The 20,000-nt window shown below is 40.9% G+C and overlaps 1 protein-coding gene across 1 annotated transcript in view; it reads right to left on the minus strand.

Annotated features, from left to right (window-relative positions):
• Positions 1–20,000, minus strand: part of fgfr3 (fibroblast growth factor receptor 3) — a gene marked incomplete at both ends in the record, with an annotated part of 105,957 nt that overhangs the window by 25,159 nt on the left and 60,798 nt on the right. Inside the window, 3 exons of the mRNA XM_080042201.1 lie at positions 2,084–2,228; positions 11,031–11,221; positions 12,290–12,413. Coding sequence (XP_079898327.1) covers positions 2,084–2,228; positions 11,031–11,221; positions 12,290–12,413 — 460 coding nt within the window. The remainder of the gene's footprint in view (positions 1–2,083; positions 2,229–11,030; positions 11,222–12,289; positions 12,414–20,000) is intronic.

The raw sequence follows: 20,000 nt of genomic DNA on the forward strand, positions 1-20,000 counted from the left end.
ACGTTTTCATGCTAATAAACAGTCAATCCCACCAAACATATATTTTCTTGATACTTAAATAATTTTTTTGTTGCTTTACTCAGTTGTACAATTCCTAGTATCATTTCATTTCATAGTTTCATTTAAAGGGACACTGTGTAACATTTAAAAACATATATTTCAAACACTTTTTCACACCAATTCAGATTTGATTTCAACTAAATTAGTATTCATTTAATCCCCTCTTAACCTAAATCAACAAAATTATTCTGACTATGTAATTTGGGAGTTAGTTGCATCATGATAGTAAAGCATAAAAAGAGTTATAGGCATATTTATCAATCCATAGTAAAGATATTGTCATTTTAGCTTGATAAAAGAAATTCAGTTTAGATGAGGGTTATGGGCTATGCTCTGGTTCTTATGACACAATAAATACTTTGAACCAATCACAGCAGCTCTATGCTCGGACGATCTATAAACACAATGACATGACACACAGTCCTGTCAAATGACCTAGGCAGTAAAAAAAAAAAATGTTTTAACTAAGTTTTTTTAATATTTATGAAAACTTATTTGTAATCAGATTTTTCTAAAAGCTTATTTATACAACCCAACTTTGATATCAATTAAACTAAATACATTCATATCCTTTGGCCAATTTAAACAGACTATCTTGGATCTGCCAAACTCTACTTGTAACTGTTTTAATTAGACTATATTGTACTTTATGCCTTTTAATTGCTGCCACTCTTCCCCACTCTGTAAATGTTTCAATCGTTTTGTTTTTTCTTCTCTTCACTTGTTGTGTATTTGATGTTTTTGCATTGAATATTTTGTTTGTATTGTTGTTTGGAATTTGTTTGGAACTCGACGTCATTGAAAATGAGGGTCACCCCTCAATTGGTCTCTCGAGGATAAATAAAAGTTAAATGAAAAATGAAGAAATATTGATTTTTTTACTCTTTTAAAACCAGGTTTCCAGGGGCTTTTTATAATTAAACAACATACACATTGCTTTGCTCAGTAGCGCATTTCACCCTAAAGGAATCTAACCTACGAAGCCATTTTCTTTAGCATCGTAACATCCATAACTCAAAAGACAAGATCATAATCGTCTCTCAGTTTTTATCCCGCAGCAGAAGGTAATTACACCTGTGATACGGTTTCTCCCCAGGGACGTAATTATTCAACACCGAACACAGTTAAAGTCTTTAAATTGCCTCGTAGCCTCGAGACATTCAAACAGACACTCTACTGTGATTAAAAAGCATCTTTCAATGGAGGCAGGATTGCAGGTTCTGTACGTTCAAATTAAAGGGGCAACTACGTATTTTAAAGTGCACTTAAAACGTGTTAACGAGTCATAATGTAATGGGAATTAGGGTTGAAAATGAGTGTAATTGATTCTGCTACTGAGCAAAACATGATATTGTCAAAAAAACGAAAAAATAAAGTGCGGTATGGATTACAGTTTTATGGAACATTTAAAGGTGGAGTCAGTGATTCTGGAGAACGCTTGTTGTCAAAATCACTTTTTGTCAAAATCAGTGAATATCTCCTCATGATCCGCTACCTGTTTGGACTGTATGTGGGCTGTAAAAAAATCCAGTGTTAATTCACAGCCTAGGTTCTGTAAACAGGGATGTTGCTAGCTGCTGTGGGCCCCTTTTGTTTACATACCTGTTTACAGAGCCTAGACTGTGTATTAAAACCAGATTTTACTTCAGCGCACACACAGTACGGACAGGTAGCAGATCACGAGGAGATATTCACTTGATTGACATAAAGTGATTTTGACAGAAAGTGTTCTCCAGAATCACTGACTTCACCTTTAAAATGTGTAAACAAGTAATAATATACAATGATTCCGTTTGAAAATGAATGTCAATGATTATGCTAACGACAAAAACATTGATATACAATACAATACAATACAATACAATACAATACAATACAATACAATACAATACAGAAGCAATAACACTTTCAAGGAACACTTAGAACATTTAGAGTTGTAGAAAAAGTCAAAAAAAGAATGATTAATAAGACAAAGGAAAAAGTCCCAAAACGTCCCAAAGAAAGACAGACAGAGGGAATATACCTGGGACTACGGTGAGCCAGGCAGAGTGGTGAGCATAGCCGATAGAGTTTCCCGCCAGGCAAGTGTATTCACCCGCGTCCTCGAAAGAAACATTGGACAGGAAGAGAACCTCTAGCTCCTTATCGGTCGTGTTAATACCGGCCGTCTGTGAAAGGGGGATGAAACGGAGGTAGGGAGAGAGAGAGAGAGAGGTAGAGAGGGGGGAAGAGAGAGAGGGAGAGAGGGAGAGAGAGAGAGAGAGGTAGAGAGAGGGAGACAGAGAGAGAGATATAAAGAGAGAGAGAGAGTAAGAGAGGTAGAGAGAGAGAGAGAGGGAGAGAGAGAGGGAGGGAGAAAGAGAGAGGGAGAAAGAGAGAGATTGTGAGCCCAGAAACACCAAATACACCATTTTAAAGAAAGGATAGAAGGATTTTTGAAGAAGTCAGAAGTGGCATATTTGATTTTCTGCCGACAGCACCGACACCAACCACCTGAAAAACACCCAGAGCTGCACCTTCACCACGCTGAAAAACAAGCTAACTGGTTTAATCTAAGACCCACATACACAATGCAGAAACTTCTCAAATAGCAAACAAAATAAAAATAATAATATCCTATCCTACTCATCAAGTAATTTGCGTGTTTGTTATAAAGTCTTAAAACTGTGCACTCCAAGTAGAAATAAGTCAGTTGTTCTATGAAATCTGAATTTACTTGATAAGATGCTCATGTTTGCAGCACTGCTTTTCTGTCACTGGGTTAGTGCTTTTTTTCCTCAATTGCTGCTTCAACATGTGTGGGGGGTTTAAATCCAACCAGCGTAAGGTTTACCTGTCACCAAAGCAAAGCAGATCCCATCACCTGCAAACTCATGGAGCCTTGAGGGTGAGCTGGTGACGTCATGAAAATGTTCCTCATTTTCGACGTCTCAAAAGCCCTTGATGCAGGTACTTGTGATATTATGATATTATTATCTTTGGACCTAAAGTCTCTTGAATAATGCTGATTGATTGATTGATTGATTTAAGTTTCAAATGTGGATATTAGAATGTTTTGTAGCTGTTATATTTGACTGATATGTAACTTATTATTTTTTTTTTAAGATATTTTTTTGGCATTTTTTATGCTTTATTGATAGTGTAGAGACAGAGTTGAAATGGGGCAGAGAGGGGAGTGACATGCAGAGAACGACCGCGGGCTGGAATCGAACCCGGGTCCGCTGCTGGCCGAGGCCCATGGGGGGGGGGGGGACGTCCTACCAACTGAGCTAAGGGCGCCCCCACTGATATGTAACTTTTTATCTTGAATTTTTGTCTTATGGGCGTACCTCAAGGATCTATGCTGGGCCCAGTTTTTTTTTCAAGATAAATTCAAAATGCGTAAATGTTTACTCTAGGGTTTTGGTTCACTAACATAAGATATAATTAAAAGCCTTCTGCCCATTTTCGGCTGAACAGACTTTGCATTCAGTCTCTATAATGCGCTGTACCCTTTAAACACATAATGGTTACTTATAAATAACATAAAATTGCTCAAATGCATCACTGCGGTTTTAGTGTGATGACCAGTGGACGAGTCTGTTTCAAAGCTAGTGTCTGATGTGGCTTGGTAGGGGGCGGTGTGTGTGTGTGTGTGTGTGTGTGTGTGTGTGTGTGTGTGTGTGTGTGTGTGTGTGTGTGTGTGTGTGTGTGTGTGTGCGTGCGTGTGTGTGTGTGTGTGTGCGTGCGTGCTATGGTTTGGCTGATGGGGTTTCTTTTTAAGGTGGGCTTTTTTATATCTATGTGAGTGTGTGTGTATGTGCGTGCGTGCGTGCGTGCGAGTGAGTGAGTGTGTGTGTGTGTGTGCTATGGTTTGGCTGATGGGGTTTCTTTTTAAGGTGGCCTTTTTTTATATGTATGAGTGTGTGTGTGTGTGTGTGTGTGTGTGTGTGTGTGTGTGTGTGTGTGTGTGTGTGTGTGTGTGTTTATGGGTTTCTGGTTCAGTAATGAACAGTGACATCCAGACCAAGTCATGAATCAGAAGTACCGCTGCATTCTTTCATAGGAGAGCCCATTAATATAGCTGGAGAATGCACTCCCAGTAAAAATCAATACAGGCCTGTGTGTGTGTGTGTGTGTGTGTGTGTGTGTGTGTGTGTGTGTGTGTGTGTGTGTGTGTGTGTGTGTGTGTGTGTGTGCTACGGTTTGGCTGATGGGGTTTCTTTTAGGTTGGCTTTTTTATTTACATGCGTGTGTGTGTGTGTGTGTGTTATGGTTTGGCTAGAGGGGGAGTTTTTTTTAAATATATATAATGTATGTGTGTGTGTGTGTGTGTGTGTGTGTGTGTGTGTGTGTGTGTACTAGTCAGTTTGTGGCGTAGTGCGGGCGACGTTTTTGAAGTTATTTCCGTGATCAAAGGTGCGATACTGTGTTTGATATTGATCGGGGGAAAGGAAGACAAATTGGCATCGGGGCGTTAAAATCGATGATAGCTACTAGCTAATAGACAAGGAGTATTGGAACGTGTGTGTGTGTTTGTGTGTATGTGTGTGTGTTTATAAGTGTGTGTGTGTGTGTGTGTGTGTGTGTGTGTGTTTATAAGTGTGTGTGTGTGTGTGTGTGTGTGTTTATAAGTGTGTGTGTGTGTCTGTGTGTGTATCTACGTATGTGTGTGTGTGTGTGTTTCCTATTAGCAAACCCACAACCAAGCGTAAAGCCCCGCATAGATAGTAGAGTAGACACACCGCAGAAGATCAAATTGTTTTTCGACGTGAAGACAGCTTTTAGTAGCTCAGGATTTTACCTGGTCTGGGGAACTCGAGCCAGAAAGCGTTCTCTGACTTGCCTACAAAGTTGGAGGCGCGACACCAGTATTTCCCGGCGTCCCTCTCTGTCACGTTGGACAGTTTGAAGCTACTGTGAGCCTCTGTGTGTTTACTGACCACACTCTGCAAAGAGGGACAGACATTTAAGAGATGCACAGTGAGGGAGGGGGCCTTTATGGTGGAGAGAAACATATAGGACACACACAGACAGACACACAGACAGACAGACAGACAGACAGACAGAGAGACTGACAGACATTTACTCAGACAGACAGACAGGCACGCAAACAACACTCTGCAAAGAGGGACAGACATGTAAGACGCACAGTGAGGGCCTTTATGGCAAAATACCTGTAAGCACACATGTAAGGAGACATATATGCAGACGTAGTGAACACAGACAGACAGACACAGATAGACAGACAGACAGACAGACAGACAGAGACACACACACACACGCACACACACACACACACACACACACACACACACACACACACACACACAGCCCCCCCCCCCCCCACACACACACACACACGACAAGGCCCTGAAACAAATCAACTTACTGATGAAACATTTAACGGGCAAAGCACATAAAGGATAAAAACATATCATGTTTTAATGGCTTTCCTTAACGAACGAGCATCCATGGCTAGGCTACAGACGCCTCCCTACCCCCCTCCCTCCTTCCTTACCCCCCTCCCTACCCCCACACCCCCTTCCTACCCCCCCCGCCCCCCCTAAAGTCTCTCATCGTTAAGTCTTTTTCCAGGCATCAAAAGCGCGATTCAGGCATTTCTCAAAAAAGAAAAAAAATATATATCTTAGCACGACCCCCTCCACCCACCCACAGCCGTATTTAACTCCTACAGAATATGCCACACATGAAATGAAATGTCGCAGAAGAGGCAGTCTGAATGAACTGTGGTTAGGCCATAGATGAGGCACACACACACACACACACACACACACACACACACACACACACACACACACACACACACACACACACACACACACACACACACACACACACACACACACACACACACACACACACACACACACACACACACACACACACACACACACACACACACACACACACGTCTCTCGGTAAATACTGTTTCAATTATGTGGTAGTCGAAAATAGAGCGTGGAGCCGCGGTCTGGGCTGTCAGGCTCGCACCCCCCACCTCTCCTTCTTTCTCTCTTTCTCTCTCTCTCACTCTCTCTCTGTATATATATATATCTCTCTCTCTCCCTCCCTCTCCGTCTCTGTCCCTCTCTCTCTGTCTCTCTCCCTCTCTCACTCTCTCTGTCTCCCTCTCTCTCTCTCTCTCTCTCTCCCTCTCTATCTTTCTAATTTCCCTCCACACTTTTTCTCTCAACTCTCCCCATTTTAGACAAAGCCCAGTGTAAAAGCTAACAACAACAACAACAGCTATCGGATCGTCTTGAAACACGTCTGTACCATTTCCAACACTGATTAAAGTCTGATTTAATTGTCTTAAACTTTAATGTGAAGCAAACAGCACGTTAAAAAGTTAACTAAACAAACAGAGAGAGATTTTTTAATGGACGTCTTGTTCTGTTTTCTAGTTAGAACGTTGTAACACATCCAGAAATGAATTATCCGGCCTCACGCTCAAAAGGAAATAAAGTCTAATAGCGGTTTTCAGGCCCTTTGATAAATCATGAAATAACTGCAAATGAGCCAATTATGAATGAATGGGTCCAACATTTAATTAGCGAGCTTCAATAGGCATAATGCGTTGCCTTTAGCGAGGCTAGCTGTTCCCATTGGTTTCCATTGTTTACGCTAAGCTAAGCTACTGGCTGTAGCCTCACGTTTACTCTTGAGAAATGAGAGTGGTGCCTATATTCTCTTGTAGCAAGACGCAAATAAAACATATTTCAAACTAGTACTATTAAGTTGTGGACTTTCTTCAAATATCACATCATGTTTAACGGGGGTTTTTCTTTTTTTAGATTACTTTTTGGCATTTTCAAGCTTTATTAGACAGTACAGAGTTGAAATGGGGAGACAGAGAGAGAGAGAGAGAGAGGGGGGATGACCTGCAGTAAAGGTCCACAGGTTGGATTTGAACCCACGACCACTGCAACAAAGGCCGGAGCCAATATGGTACGCGCTCTATCCACTACGCCACCGGAGCGCCTCGGCTTAATGGGGTTTTAATGATTTTTTTCCATTGCAACACAGGGCAAAATAAGTTCATTTAAACTTCCATGCCATCCGTTCTAAGTAGACAAGGACATATATTCTATTTTCCATCTGATATGTTATTAAAAAATTATTAAAAAAAACCAGTGGGGTAGCTGGGGCGATGAGTGTCCATCACTGTCATGGTTTGGACAGCAAGCGTTCTCTAGAATCACTGACTCCACCGTTAATATCCTTTAGTTTTCAATTACCTTCAAAACACTGTCTACAGTCCAAATGCATCACTGTGAGTGGTGGATGGAGACAGTAATGTTACAGATTTCATGTCTAAAAAAAATATTCTTTCTTCTCTCTCTCTCTCTCTCTTGTTTCAGTCTCTCACCACCCCCCACCCACCCACTCGTTCTCTATGTCTCTCGCCCTCCATCTCTACCCACCACACACACACACACACACACACACACACACACACACACACACACACACACACACACACACACACACACACACACACACACACACACACACACACACACACACACACACACACACACACACACACACACACACACACACACACACACACACACTCTCTCTCTCCCTGCTGACTTTGCCCTTCCTTGTGTTCCTGCACTCATTTTTTCCATGTTTTTTTTTGGGTGCCTCTTCCATCTTTCCTCTCCCTCTCTCTCTCTCTCAGTCTCTCTCTCTCCCTTCCTTCCTCTCTCTCTCTCTGTGTATCTATCTCTCTGTCTCTCTCTCCATCCCTCCCCCTCCCTCTCACTCCCTCCCTCCCTCCCTCTCTCCCACTCCTCTCTCTCTCTCTCTGTGTCTATCCCTCCCTCTCTTTCCCTCCCTTCCTCCCTCCCTCCTTCCCTCTCTCCCTCCCTCTCTCTCTCCCTCCCTCTCTCTCTCTGTGTCTATCCCTCCCTCCCTTCCTACCTCCCTCTCTCTCTCTCTCTCCATCTCTCTCTCTCTAAACCGCGCAACGTAGCACTTCTGACGTTAGCCGCGGTTAGCACAGCCCCGTCTCCCTGCCTGCCTTGCCGCCACCACGGCAGTTAACTTTAGTCCAAACCAGATGTTTGTTTTATTCCCCTCGCAGAAAAAAATAGAAAGAAAGAAAGAAAGAAAGAAAGAAAGAAAGAAAGAAAGAAAGAAAGAAAGAAAGAAAGAAAGAAAGAAAGAAAGAAAGAAAGATGGATGGATGGATGGCCAAATATAAGAAAGCAAAAAGAAATAAAAGCCTTCTTCTGTGTTTTGACTATTGGGAGTCTTCCTCACTTTAAAAACAGAGAAATACAGACAGAGGGAGACAGACAGATATACAGACAGACAGACGGACAGAGAGACAGAGAGACAGACACACAGACAGACAGACAGACAGACAGACAGACAGACAGACAGACAGACAGACAGACAGACAGACAGACACAAACAGAGACAGACACACAGAGAGAGAGAGAGAGAGAGAGAGAGAGAGAGAGAGAGAGAGAGAGAGAGAGAGAGAGAGAGAGAGAGACAGACATACAGACAGACAGACAGACAGACAGACACACACACACTCACACACACAGGGTGTTGTCCTTCTCTGTGTTCAAGAATAGAGTAGAAAGAATTCCTCACCATCGCTGTCTAGGGAGGCGACACCTTCGGGAGTTAACAGCAAAGCAAAAACCCTCCTAAGACTATCTGACGCCTTGCCACACACACACACACACACACACACACACACACACACACACACACACACACACACACACACACACACACACACACACACACACACACACACACACACACACACACACAGAAGAGAAATGCCTTCTATAGAGCTGCGAGATGCCACATCAGTACAACTTGAAATACTGCAGCTAAACACTTATGAGGCAAAACAACATGTCATACATCTGTGCAGTTTCAAATAACACATAACAGATTACCTGGAATGTTGATTATTTATTAAGTTTTGTTCGCTGTATGAGTGTGTGTGTGTGAATGGGTGAATGTGGTAAGAAATGTAAAGCGCTTTGGGGCTGAGAAAATCGGCTAGAAAGCGCTATATAAGTCAAGTCCATTTACCATTTAGCTTTTTTTTTTTTTTTTTTTTAACCTTTATTTCTTCAGGTAAATCCCATTAAGACCGAAGACTCTTTTGCAAGGGAGACCTGTTCCCATTCCCACGTTACCATTCACACACACATTCATACACCGATAGCAGGCTAACTATCGACATTCACACGAGGCAAGATGGGTGAAGTGTCTTGCCCAAGGACACAACAACCATGACACAGGTGGCAGGGCGGGGATCGAACCTCCAACCCCTTTGATCATCAGCCGACCCGCTCTACCACCTGAGCCACAGTCGCCCCATTTTATGATGGAGGAATGAAAATCATGATTGTCAGTGTCTATAACATACTGAATATTAACTGATTCCTTTGGCATTGATAACAATTAGCTAAATCTAATAGTATAATGAGAAAGGTAAGGTATCGTCCACATTGAGGCAAACTTTCAGATTTTTCCTCAACATAAATAAATGTGACAATAAATATTCCCCCTGTTCATCTATGCATTTGTAATGTTCGCTCACTTCTAATTACAATGTGACCCATTAACGACACTGTGCTCTGTGCTGATTGGTTAAATGTCACTCACCTCATTATAACAGTCAATTTAAGCTAACAAGAGATTCATAGTGTCTGTGATTTGAGTAATTTGGATCGTGTACAGCGTGTACATTTAGCAATTTAGCTAGCCAAGCAATCAATTTAAACCATTCCACTATATCGGCCTATGTCACAAAATGAGAGAATGTCGTATATATATAAAATTAAAATGAAAGAATGTAGGCCTAGTATATAACACATTAATTACTTGAACTATTAATCAGTTCCTACGGCAGATGCCTTCACAGCCAGAGCTTTGGATGAAAGACAAAAAAATCCACCTTTAATTACCACTTAATTAAATTCAATCCAACCTTCGCACACGCACACACACACACACACATGCGCGCGCACACGCACACACACACACACACTTGCCAATCATCGTTCGAGCCAACAGTAGAATTAAGTGCCAAGAAAAAGCCCCATCTCATTAAGTTGTGTCTAAAACTGTAGCAGTGCAGACAGGTGTCATATATAAGAACAGGCAGCTAGTAATTCATTGTGATAATATTATGTTAATGAGTGAACATTAGGGTATATACTTCAGTACGTTAAGGAGAAAGTGCATGTAAAGCTTTTCTCGACTATAAATGAAGTGTAGCGTCCAAGGAATGAGCTAGTCAATTATACGCTGAAAAGAGACAGTGGCCCTCCGCATACCCATCTAGTGTAAAAACTCATTAAACAAGACATTAAAAAGGTGCAGTCAGTGATTCTGGAGAACGCTTGTTGTCAAAATTAGTAAATATATCTCCTCACGATCCACTACCTGTCTATACTGTGTGTGTGCTGGAAAAAAAATCCAGTGTTAATACACAGTTTAGGCTCTGTAAATGGGTATGTTGGTGGCTAGCTATGGTGGGCCCTCTTTATTTTCATACCTGTTGTTTACATACAAGTTCACAAAGTAGGCTGTGTATTAACACAGGACTTTTTTCCTTGCACAAACAATATGGACAGGTAGCGAATCGAGAGGCGAAATTCACTGATTTTGAGAAAAAGTGATTTGACAACAAGCGTTCTCCAGAATCCCCCTGACTCCACCTTTAAATTACGTCAATGGGATTTTCTCTCAAGAAATGTCATACTCAACTTACTAAAATCAGTGCAATTCCCAATCAGAAAACCTATATTTAACGCCTCTAAATGTTGATATAATGTCTACTTAACAAACTTTTTGCAGTGTGGACCTCCGTGCCCATTCCCATGCCTGGTTCCCTCATCTTTAATGATGAGCGACATTATCATAGGCTAAAATCTACTTCAAACGTTGGTGATATTTGAGATTTGTAACAGCACACTCACCTTTAGGATGTTGACGTAGGGAACTCCGTCGGGGCCGTAGCGACTCCCGTTGACCTCGATGTGTTTGAGCCACTGGATGTGCGGCTGTGCGTCACTGTAGACCTTACAGTGGAACTCCACATCGCTGCCTAGTTCCACCGTCTGATTGGCGGGTAGACCAGCCTGCAGGATGGGCCTGTGAGGGGAACGCTCTGGAAAGGAGAAACATGGAATATTTATTTTTTATTTTTTTATTTCTTAGTATTTTAATTTATTAACTTTTTTTTCATGGAGTATTACATTTTTATTTATTTATTTTTTATTATTATTGTTTTTTTTATTGTTTTTTTCTATTAGTATTCCAATTAATTAACTTTTATTTTTCAGGGGGAACGCTCTGGAACGAGAAAACAAGGAATATTTATTTTTAATTTTTAATTTCTTAGTATTTTAATTTATTAATTAAATAACTTTTTTCATGGAGTATTACATTATTATTATTATTTTTTAAATATTTTTAACTTTTTTTTAAAATTGTATTTATTTTTTTATTGTTTTGTTCGATTAGTATTTCAATTAATTAACTTTTATTTTTCATCCAGACAATGTGGGGAAGGAGGAATTCTATTCTGTAATATTGCTAAAAATTGGATTTGTAGGTAATTGAAAAATCCATTCCAAACAGATTTATTTATATAAAAAAAGACAAAAGCATGGAGTCATTATTGGAATACAGTCCGTCATGCATTGGAATGATGTGGAAACTTTCACTTTTTTGAAATAAATTACAGATTTATTCATTGACATTCAATTTTTTTTGGAGCTGCAGGGTATATGTAAGGTAGTCTAAAAAAAATGATTTTCCCAACTATTTTTTTTTGTTTTTTTCAGTCCACTTGTTCATGTTAATGTATTGATTCTTTACACAGAAGCACAAATAGAAAGTAAATGTGTATTCATTGTTTAGACAGAAAATGGGGCGACTGTGGCTCAGTTGGTAGAGCGGGTCGGCCGATGATCAAAGGGTTGGAGGTTCGATCCCCGCCCTGCCACTTGTGTCATAGTTGTTGTGTCCTTGGGCAAGACACTTCACCCACCTTGCCTCGTGTGAATGTCGATAGTTAGCCTGCTGCTATCGGTGTATGAATGAGTGTGTGAATGGTAACGTGGGAAAGGAAAACAGGTCTCCCTTGCAAAAGAGTCTTCGGTCTCAATGGGATTTACCTGTATAAATAAAGGTTAAAAAAAAATGATCACATAGAATTTTGAGTGTAGTTTACCGAGCACGTCCAGCTGGTACGTGTGGCTGATGGCTCCGTATTTGTTCTGCACCACACAGGTGTAGTTTCCCCGGTCTGAAGGCACGGCACTCTCCATCACCAAGCTCCACTGCTGGTGTCTCAGCTAGGGAGGGAGGGAGGAAGGGAGGGAGAGAGGGAGGGAGGGAGGGAGAGAGAGGTTAGGGATATGTTGTTATAAATTATAATGCATTTTTCTTTTTTTAAGATTATTTTTTGGCATTTTCAAGCTTTATTAGATAATACAGAGTTGAAATGGGAAGATATGTTGTTATAATACATCTAAGTTTGTGACGATCCTGAGATAATTTCAAGAAATGTCAGAGGGGGTTTGGTGGCATTTTGACAAAAGCTGTGTATTTTCCGCTCACGTAAACACAACTTATCAAGTCAACTAGAGAGGAGAGAGAATGGTTAAGGATATGTTGTTATATTGAATTTTTATTTTTTAGATAATTTTTTTGGGCTTTTTCAAGCGTCATTAGATAGTACAGAGTTGAAATGGGGAGACTATTTTTCAGGAAGCTTTCTAACTTCAAACAGTGTTCCAGGGATCACATTTTCCTGTGACATTTTTTCAGTTATGAGAATATACATTAGAAAATGCTAAATTCTCTGACACAATCACACAATCACACACACACACACACACACACACACACACACACACACACACACAGACACACAGACACACACACACACACACACACACACACACACACACACACACACACACACACACACACACACACACACACACACACACACACACACACACACGCACACCTTTAAGTGGAAACATGCGTGAACACCTCCGACAGAGGTCAGACTTGCTGCAGACTGTGGGGAGTGAGTGATGTCAACAAAGAGGCTTTTCAGGCGTGGAACACTTCTAACATCACCTGGTTTAGGAAAAATGTGCCACTCAGTGTTTTCACAAACGTTTAACCCCACGCGATTGGCTAAAGGCAGCCAGCCATCCACAGAAAGTCTGTATGTGTAGCAACAGGACAGAGTGAACTGTGTATACTCATGATGAAGTACGTTTAAAAAGCCTTTATTGACACGGCTAATGCATGACAAAAAGTTAAGAATACGCACCAAAACTAACCAGAAGTGAGAGACAAACCGGATATACTGTATGTAGGACGAAGTGACATCATACTCAAAACCAGAGTAAAATAGAAAATGAAAATAGTTATATATTTTTTTTCTGCTCTTATTTAGTACTTATGGGACTTTTTAACATATCATATGTTGTCACTATATGCATTTTTTCATTCATTTTGTCTGTATTTTGTTAACTTCTTTCAACAAGAATGCTTTGCTGTTAACACTGTTCTGTTGCTATTGGATCACCCCTGCACCATTTTGTTCTACTCAGTTAGTTTTATAGATATTTTTTAAACTATGCTTCCACTATTATTTTGTTCTTTGGGACTTTTTTCTGTTTCATATACTGTAACAGTACTGTATGTGTTGCTATGGCACCAAAGAGCCTGTTAGGCATATTATCTCCACCCGACATCTAAAAAGAAGCGCTCCTTTTCTCTGCCTTTCTTCGATGTATATATTTGTACATTACGGCTCACCCACTCACTCCACCCCTCCCTACTCTCTCTCTCTCTCTGTCTCTCTCTCTCTCCCTACCTCTCTCTGTCTTTCTCCCTCCCTCTCTCTCTCTCTCTGTCTCCCTCTCTCACTGTCTCTCTCTCTTTCTCCCTCCCTCTCCCTCTCTCTCTCTCTCCCTACCTCTCTCTGTCTCTCTGTCTCTCTCTCTCTCTCCCCCTCTCTCTCCCTCCCTCTCTCTCTGTCTCACACAGTATAGGCTACAGTCTTCGAGTCTCCCTACTTGGAAGACACACGCGGAAAATAATGTAACAGTGTAAATATTATGCCTAAGTGTGTGTGTGTGTGTGTGTGTGTGTGTGTGTGAGTGTGTGTGTGTGTGTCTGTGTGTGATTTTTCTGCAGTCGCATGGTAACACACAGTTCCAGGGCAGCCAGGCTCTCAAACTCAAAACTCAAAACTGGCAAATTATTTTTTTTTTTCGGGCTGGCTCCACCCCGTCTAGCTTACCACACACACACACACACACACACACACACACACACACACACACACACACACACACACACACACACACACACACACACACACACACACACCCCCGTCCCACAAACCAACGGAGTCAAACTGAAGTCAATGGCTTTCCTTCATGAGCAGATGAGTGAGTGTGTGTGTGTGTGTGTGTGTATGTGTGTGTGGAGGCCTTCTTACTGTGGTCGCTAGTCAGAGGAAGGGAAGGGGAGCGTGTGTGTGTGTGCGTGTGTTTGAGAGTGAGAGTGTGTGTGTGTGTGTGTGTTTCTGGTCTGTCTGTCTGTGTGTTTCTGGTCTGTGTGTGTGCGCACGTGTGTGTGTGTGCGCGCGTGTGTGTGTGAGCGTGTGTGTGGGGGTATGAAAGCTAAAAGGTGGTAAAATATGAGCTGCAGTTCAATGCTAAGAAGTAAGAAGCCAAGACCACCAACAGTACAAGAAGTTCCTTGGGTTCCTTTTAAGGGGCGATGCATTTCATAATGATACCTCATTTCGTGATAGCTTAGACTGGAGCCTTTCTCTCTGTGTGTGTCTGTGTGTGTCTATGTGTGTGTGTGTGTGTGTGTGCTGGTAATTTGAAGTATAGGTTCATATAATAAATGGAGACTTCACTTTACTTTATATGACTTTTCGACCCCACTGCATTTATCTGACTGTTTAAGTTAGTGTGCAGAGTTTGATTTTACATTCGGCTCCACAGTTATAGCTGCTGTATAAGAAATCCCAGTTTAGCTTTAGCGCAATAAAACCAATTTCTTTTTTGTTGACACAATCTTTAAAATTGTATGCAGTGCTTTAACCCCAAAACGAGGGAAACAATGGTTGCGTTCCGAATCGCATACTCTTTCTTTTTTCTATTCTACATACTACATCCGACGATAAAAATAATCTAGTTAGGATGCAGTAGGCATACTATTGGGACAAACTTTTACTCTCTTATTTCATCATAACATTGCGCCTTGATCTCGCCTCTTGCTTTTGTATCCGTCGCATCCCCGTTTGTTTTCATATGGAGGCTTCGTCGATGTGACGTCACTTCAGGTTCGCACTGGATTGTGGGTCAGAATCGCCCAAATAGGATGCAGTTTTCAACACTAACAATCTTGGCCGCATGAAGTAGGACATCCGGGTACTTCTAACCATCCTAAATCTGGCCACAAGAATCGGGACATCCTAAATCTTTTTTCTACATACTATATAGTAGAAAGTATGCGATTCGGAACGCAACCAATATGTAAAACCTGGCTGGTTGTTTAATAAACATTTAGGATGTTTTAATATTTCACTATGTCTTTATGTAATGGAAGATTGAAGAGAAAAAACATCTTTACTCGACCAAGTACTTAGTAAAGTAAGTACATTTATTTACGCAAAAATTGTCTATTTTTATTTATTTAAAAGGAGACTATAGCACTTTTTAATGGCAATAACACAACTCTCCAGAACTGTGATTCATCATAGTTGTTTTCTATGTAAAGCGTTTTGAGTGCGAGAAAAGCGCTATATAAATTATATTATTATTATTATTATCATTATTATTATTATTATTATTATTATTATTATTATTATTATTATTATTATTATTATTATTATTATTATTATTATTATTATTATTATTATTATTATAATAATCAACATACTTTGACTCCGAATTCTGCTATTTTAACATTAAATAATGTCAACACTTTATTAATTAACCATTATCCATAAATGTCACTTGTGATAACAGTCGCAGCTTTCACCAAAAGTTACGCAATCTTGCTTTAAAATGTTAAATCTAGACTATAGCTGTCCCCATTGCCACCACTATACAGTATATTCCAGATAACTATTAGCCATATAGGCACTTTTCAAACGTAACACACTCAAACTGAAATCACTTTTTTTTTGGTGGCGATTATTACATTTGATTGACATTTCTAGTTTCTACTATATTTCCCCCGGACGGCACATTTTAATTATTTTCCGCCAATTTCTTTTTGCCACTTTTTCTTTTATGAGCTTGTTACACTTGCTAACCCCTGTTGAACCCCGAAAACACACACACACACACACACACACACACACACACACACACACACACACACACACACACACACACACACACACACACACACACACACACACACACACACAGCCTCTTCAAACGTGATAATCCCATCCATTCCAATCATGCCGGATTCCTAACAGAATTAAATTATTAAGGGGCTTAGAGTTAGAGTCATACGCGGCTTATAAGGTTTTAGGGCCTTGGCCGTGTAACCTACGGACGGGCACAAGGCATGGGAATGGGCACAGAGCTCCACACTGCAAAACGTTTGTAAAGTAGACTAGACATTATATCAACATGTAGAGGCATTTCATATAGGGTTGGGATCGGGAATTTAATTGATTTGAGTCATTTTCCCATGTAATATCTTGAGACATACTGTATCCTATTGCCTTATTTTAGAGGTGTAGTCAGTGATTTTGGAGAACGCTTGTTGTCAAAATCCCTTGTTTGTCAAAATCAGTGAATATCTCCTCATGATCCGCTACCTGTCCATACTTTGTGTGCGCTGAAAAAAATCCAGTGTTAATACACAGCATACGCTCTGTGAACTGCTATGTTGCTAGCTACTGTGGCCCCTTTGTTTACATACCAGTTTACAGAGCCTAGGCTGTATATTAACACCAACATTTTTTCAGCACTCACACAGTACGGACAGGTAGCGGATCATGAGGAGATATTCACTGATTTTGACGAAAACGTGATTTTGACAACAAGCGTTCTCCAGAATCACTGACTACACCTTTAAGACAATTTCTGCTTGCAATGGAAAACACCAAAGTAACCTCAACCCCATTGGAAGATTTTTTTTACTTTAGTTCAAATCAAAACAAGAAACTTCACGACCATTTGCCTGCCAGCTCAAATGACTCATAAAGATACACCCTGCGTTCCAATCCCCATACTTCCCTACTATTTAGTATGCCAGAAAAATATTTAGGATGTCCCAATACATGCGCGTCAATTGTAGTATGCTGAAAATACATAAATGCCCCACTAACTCCAATAGCATTTGGGAGTATTCGTCTTTATTCTTGACATTTCTCGACATAATGAAAAAAAATCTTCCTTATCTGATTTTTTTCTCTCTCCTGTGTCCCTAAAACTCTTCTGTACTTTAGTATGTAGTGTAGTAAAGAGAAAGAGTATGTGATTTGGAACACAGGGACAGAGATATTTTTTGCAGTGTGGTGGTGCCGTAAGTTGTCTGAGAAAACACAGGAAGCTGCTGCTCCCTTTATAGTCTCTAAAAAGCCTCCGTCTTCACCTCGCAAAAAATAGCAAAGTCACACACACACACGCACACACGCACACACACACACACACACACACACACACACACACACACACACACACACACACACACACACACACACACACACACACACACACACACACACACACACACACACACACACACACACACACACACACACACACACACACACACACACACACACACACACACACACACACACACAAATAGCCCCATGTCAGAACCAACAGGGGCCAGTTACCAGGATTTATAGCTTGTGTCAGGGCAGAGCAACGGCCCGAATCTACGCTACCGTCTAATTTGACCGGCGGAGAAAAGCAGGAAACTGATAGAAAGCGCTCCTAAGGGCCTGCTATTAACGCTGGCAACGTTTGGTTTGGTCTGTTGCCTAAAGTTTGGGGTCGAAAACCGTAAAGAATTGGACGCAAGAGACCTCAAAAAACTTTGAAGAAAAAAAAATATTGGGTAAGAAAAAAACCAAATGAAAAGGGTTCTCTTTCTTTTGATAACCGTGGTCTATTTGTGTTTAAACAACAGGGCACAGAAGGACGGTCTCAAACTAAAAGTAGTCCAAAAATAATCTCGCAAAGTAAAAAATTCCTATGTGGCCTAAGGACACTTACAATCAAGGGCTCTGTTAAAATCTGCTACGGAAAAACAAGGAATTAAAGTGCTTTAAGGTCTTAAAAAGTAACAGAGTGTGTGTGTGTGTGTGTGTGTGTGTGTGTGTGTGTTTAAAGAACCCTCTACAAGCCTCTTGTCAAAACACTAGATTGAGATTGAAAAATCAGTTAAAGCGCCGACTGCAACACACACACAATAATTAGATTGTCAAGCTTTTCGCGTCGCTTGCGCCGGCCGCAGTTTAGAGTTTAGTTGAGTTTAGCATTAACACAATAAGAATCCCCTTTACGCCCATATGTGGCAGCAAGACAACAGCATTGGCTTTGGCTGTCAAAAAGACCCAGGGACATTTCAATAGGCTAGGGTGACACGCCCAAAATGATGGCTCAATAGTGGGGTGAACTTTAACCTCTGGCCCCCTAGACCCTTGCATATTAGACCACAGTTTGTCCGGTGAAAGAAAGGCACACACACGCATGCACACACACACGCTTGACGAACACACCCACGCACGCTTGACGCACACACACACACACACACACACACACACACACACACACACACACACACACTGCTATATGGCAAAGCCGCTGTGTGCTGGAATTTGATTTTCCCAGTTTAACAAATGAGGCACACACACACATCCTATTTGCCGATTCATTTAGTTTCGACAAATGTAGCCGTTTAGCTCTACCGTGTTGAATTTCAATGGACCTACAAAGTGCTTTGGAAGACAGAGTTGATCGTCTGAATACATCTCCAGTGGTCTCCAGGGAAAGAATATACTTAGAAGATGATAGCATTCAAGTATAGGGACTTTGTAATCATAGGATTTGAATGAATTGGGCTTTTAAGAGGGACAATTATTCTAATCTTGATATTTTTGTACTTAGGATAAATGAGATAGGCGAATTTTTTTTTTTGCTGATACTCTATCTGCAAATGAAGTGTAAAATGTGAGTGTTATTAAATTTTAAAAACTAAAAAAGACACACACACGCGCACACACACACACACACACACGCACACGCACACGCACACGCACACGCACACGCACACACACACACACACACACACACACACACACACACACACACACACACACTTCAGTGATTTGATTTTACCCCAAAAATACATTACTTACGGTAAAAACTATTGCGACCACAATTTGACAAATGTGAAGTCAGAACCAGACTGACTGATGGAATTCTTTTGAGCAGCAGCGTTCTGAAGTGCAGTGTGACCGAAAGTTAAACCTTTCTAGGAAAAATCAAGCTCTAAAAATAGTCCTGTAGAAAGTTAATTAAGACAAATGTCTGGCCAAACGAACCAAAATAGAAACCTACAAAGGAAAAACCACACACAACTGAATGCAAATCAAGTTGTGGTCAGACTAAAAAAAAACTTTCTTTTTCTAGAGGTCCACGGGTCGGATTTGAACCCGTGACCACTGCAGCGAAGGCCAGAGCCAATATGGTACTCGCTCTATCCACTACGCCACCGAAGCACCCCTGTCAGATACACTTTTACAATAGGTAGTCTTCACAAAAAAGTATTCTTTCCCCTCTTATATGTCCGGAACAGGGGAACAAATTTGCCCATGATGTACCTGTAAGCCTTTGTCACATTTCTAGTACATTCTTGTA

The sequence above is a fragment of the Ammodytes marinus genome (genome assembly GCF_949987685.1).
Source record: "Ammodytes marinus genome assembly, chromosome: 15".
NCBI classification, from domain to species: domain Eukaryota; kingdom Metazoa; phylum Chordata; class Actinopteri; order Uranoscopiformes; family Ammodytidae; genus Ammodytes; species Ammodytes marinus.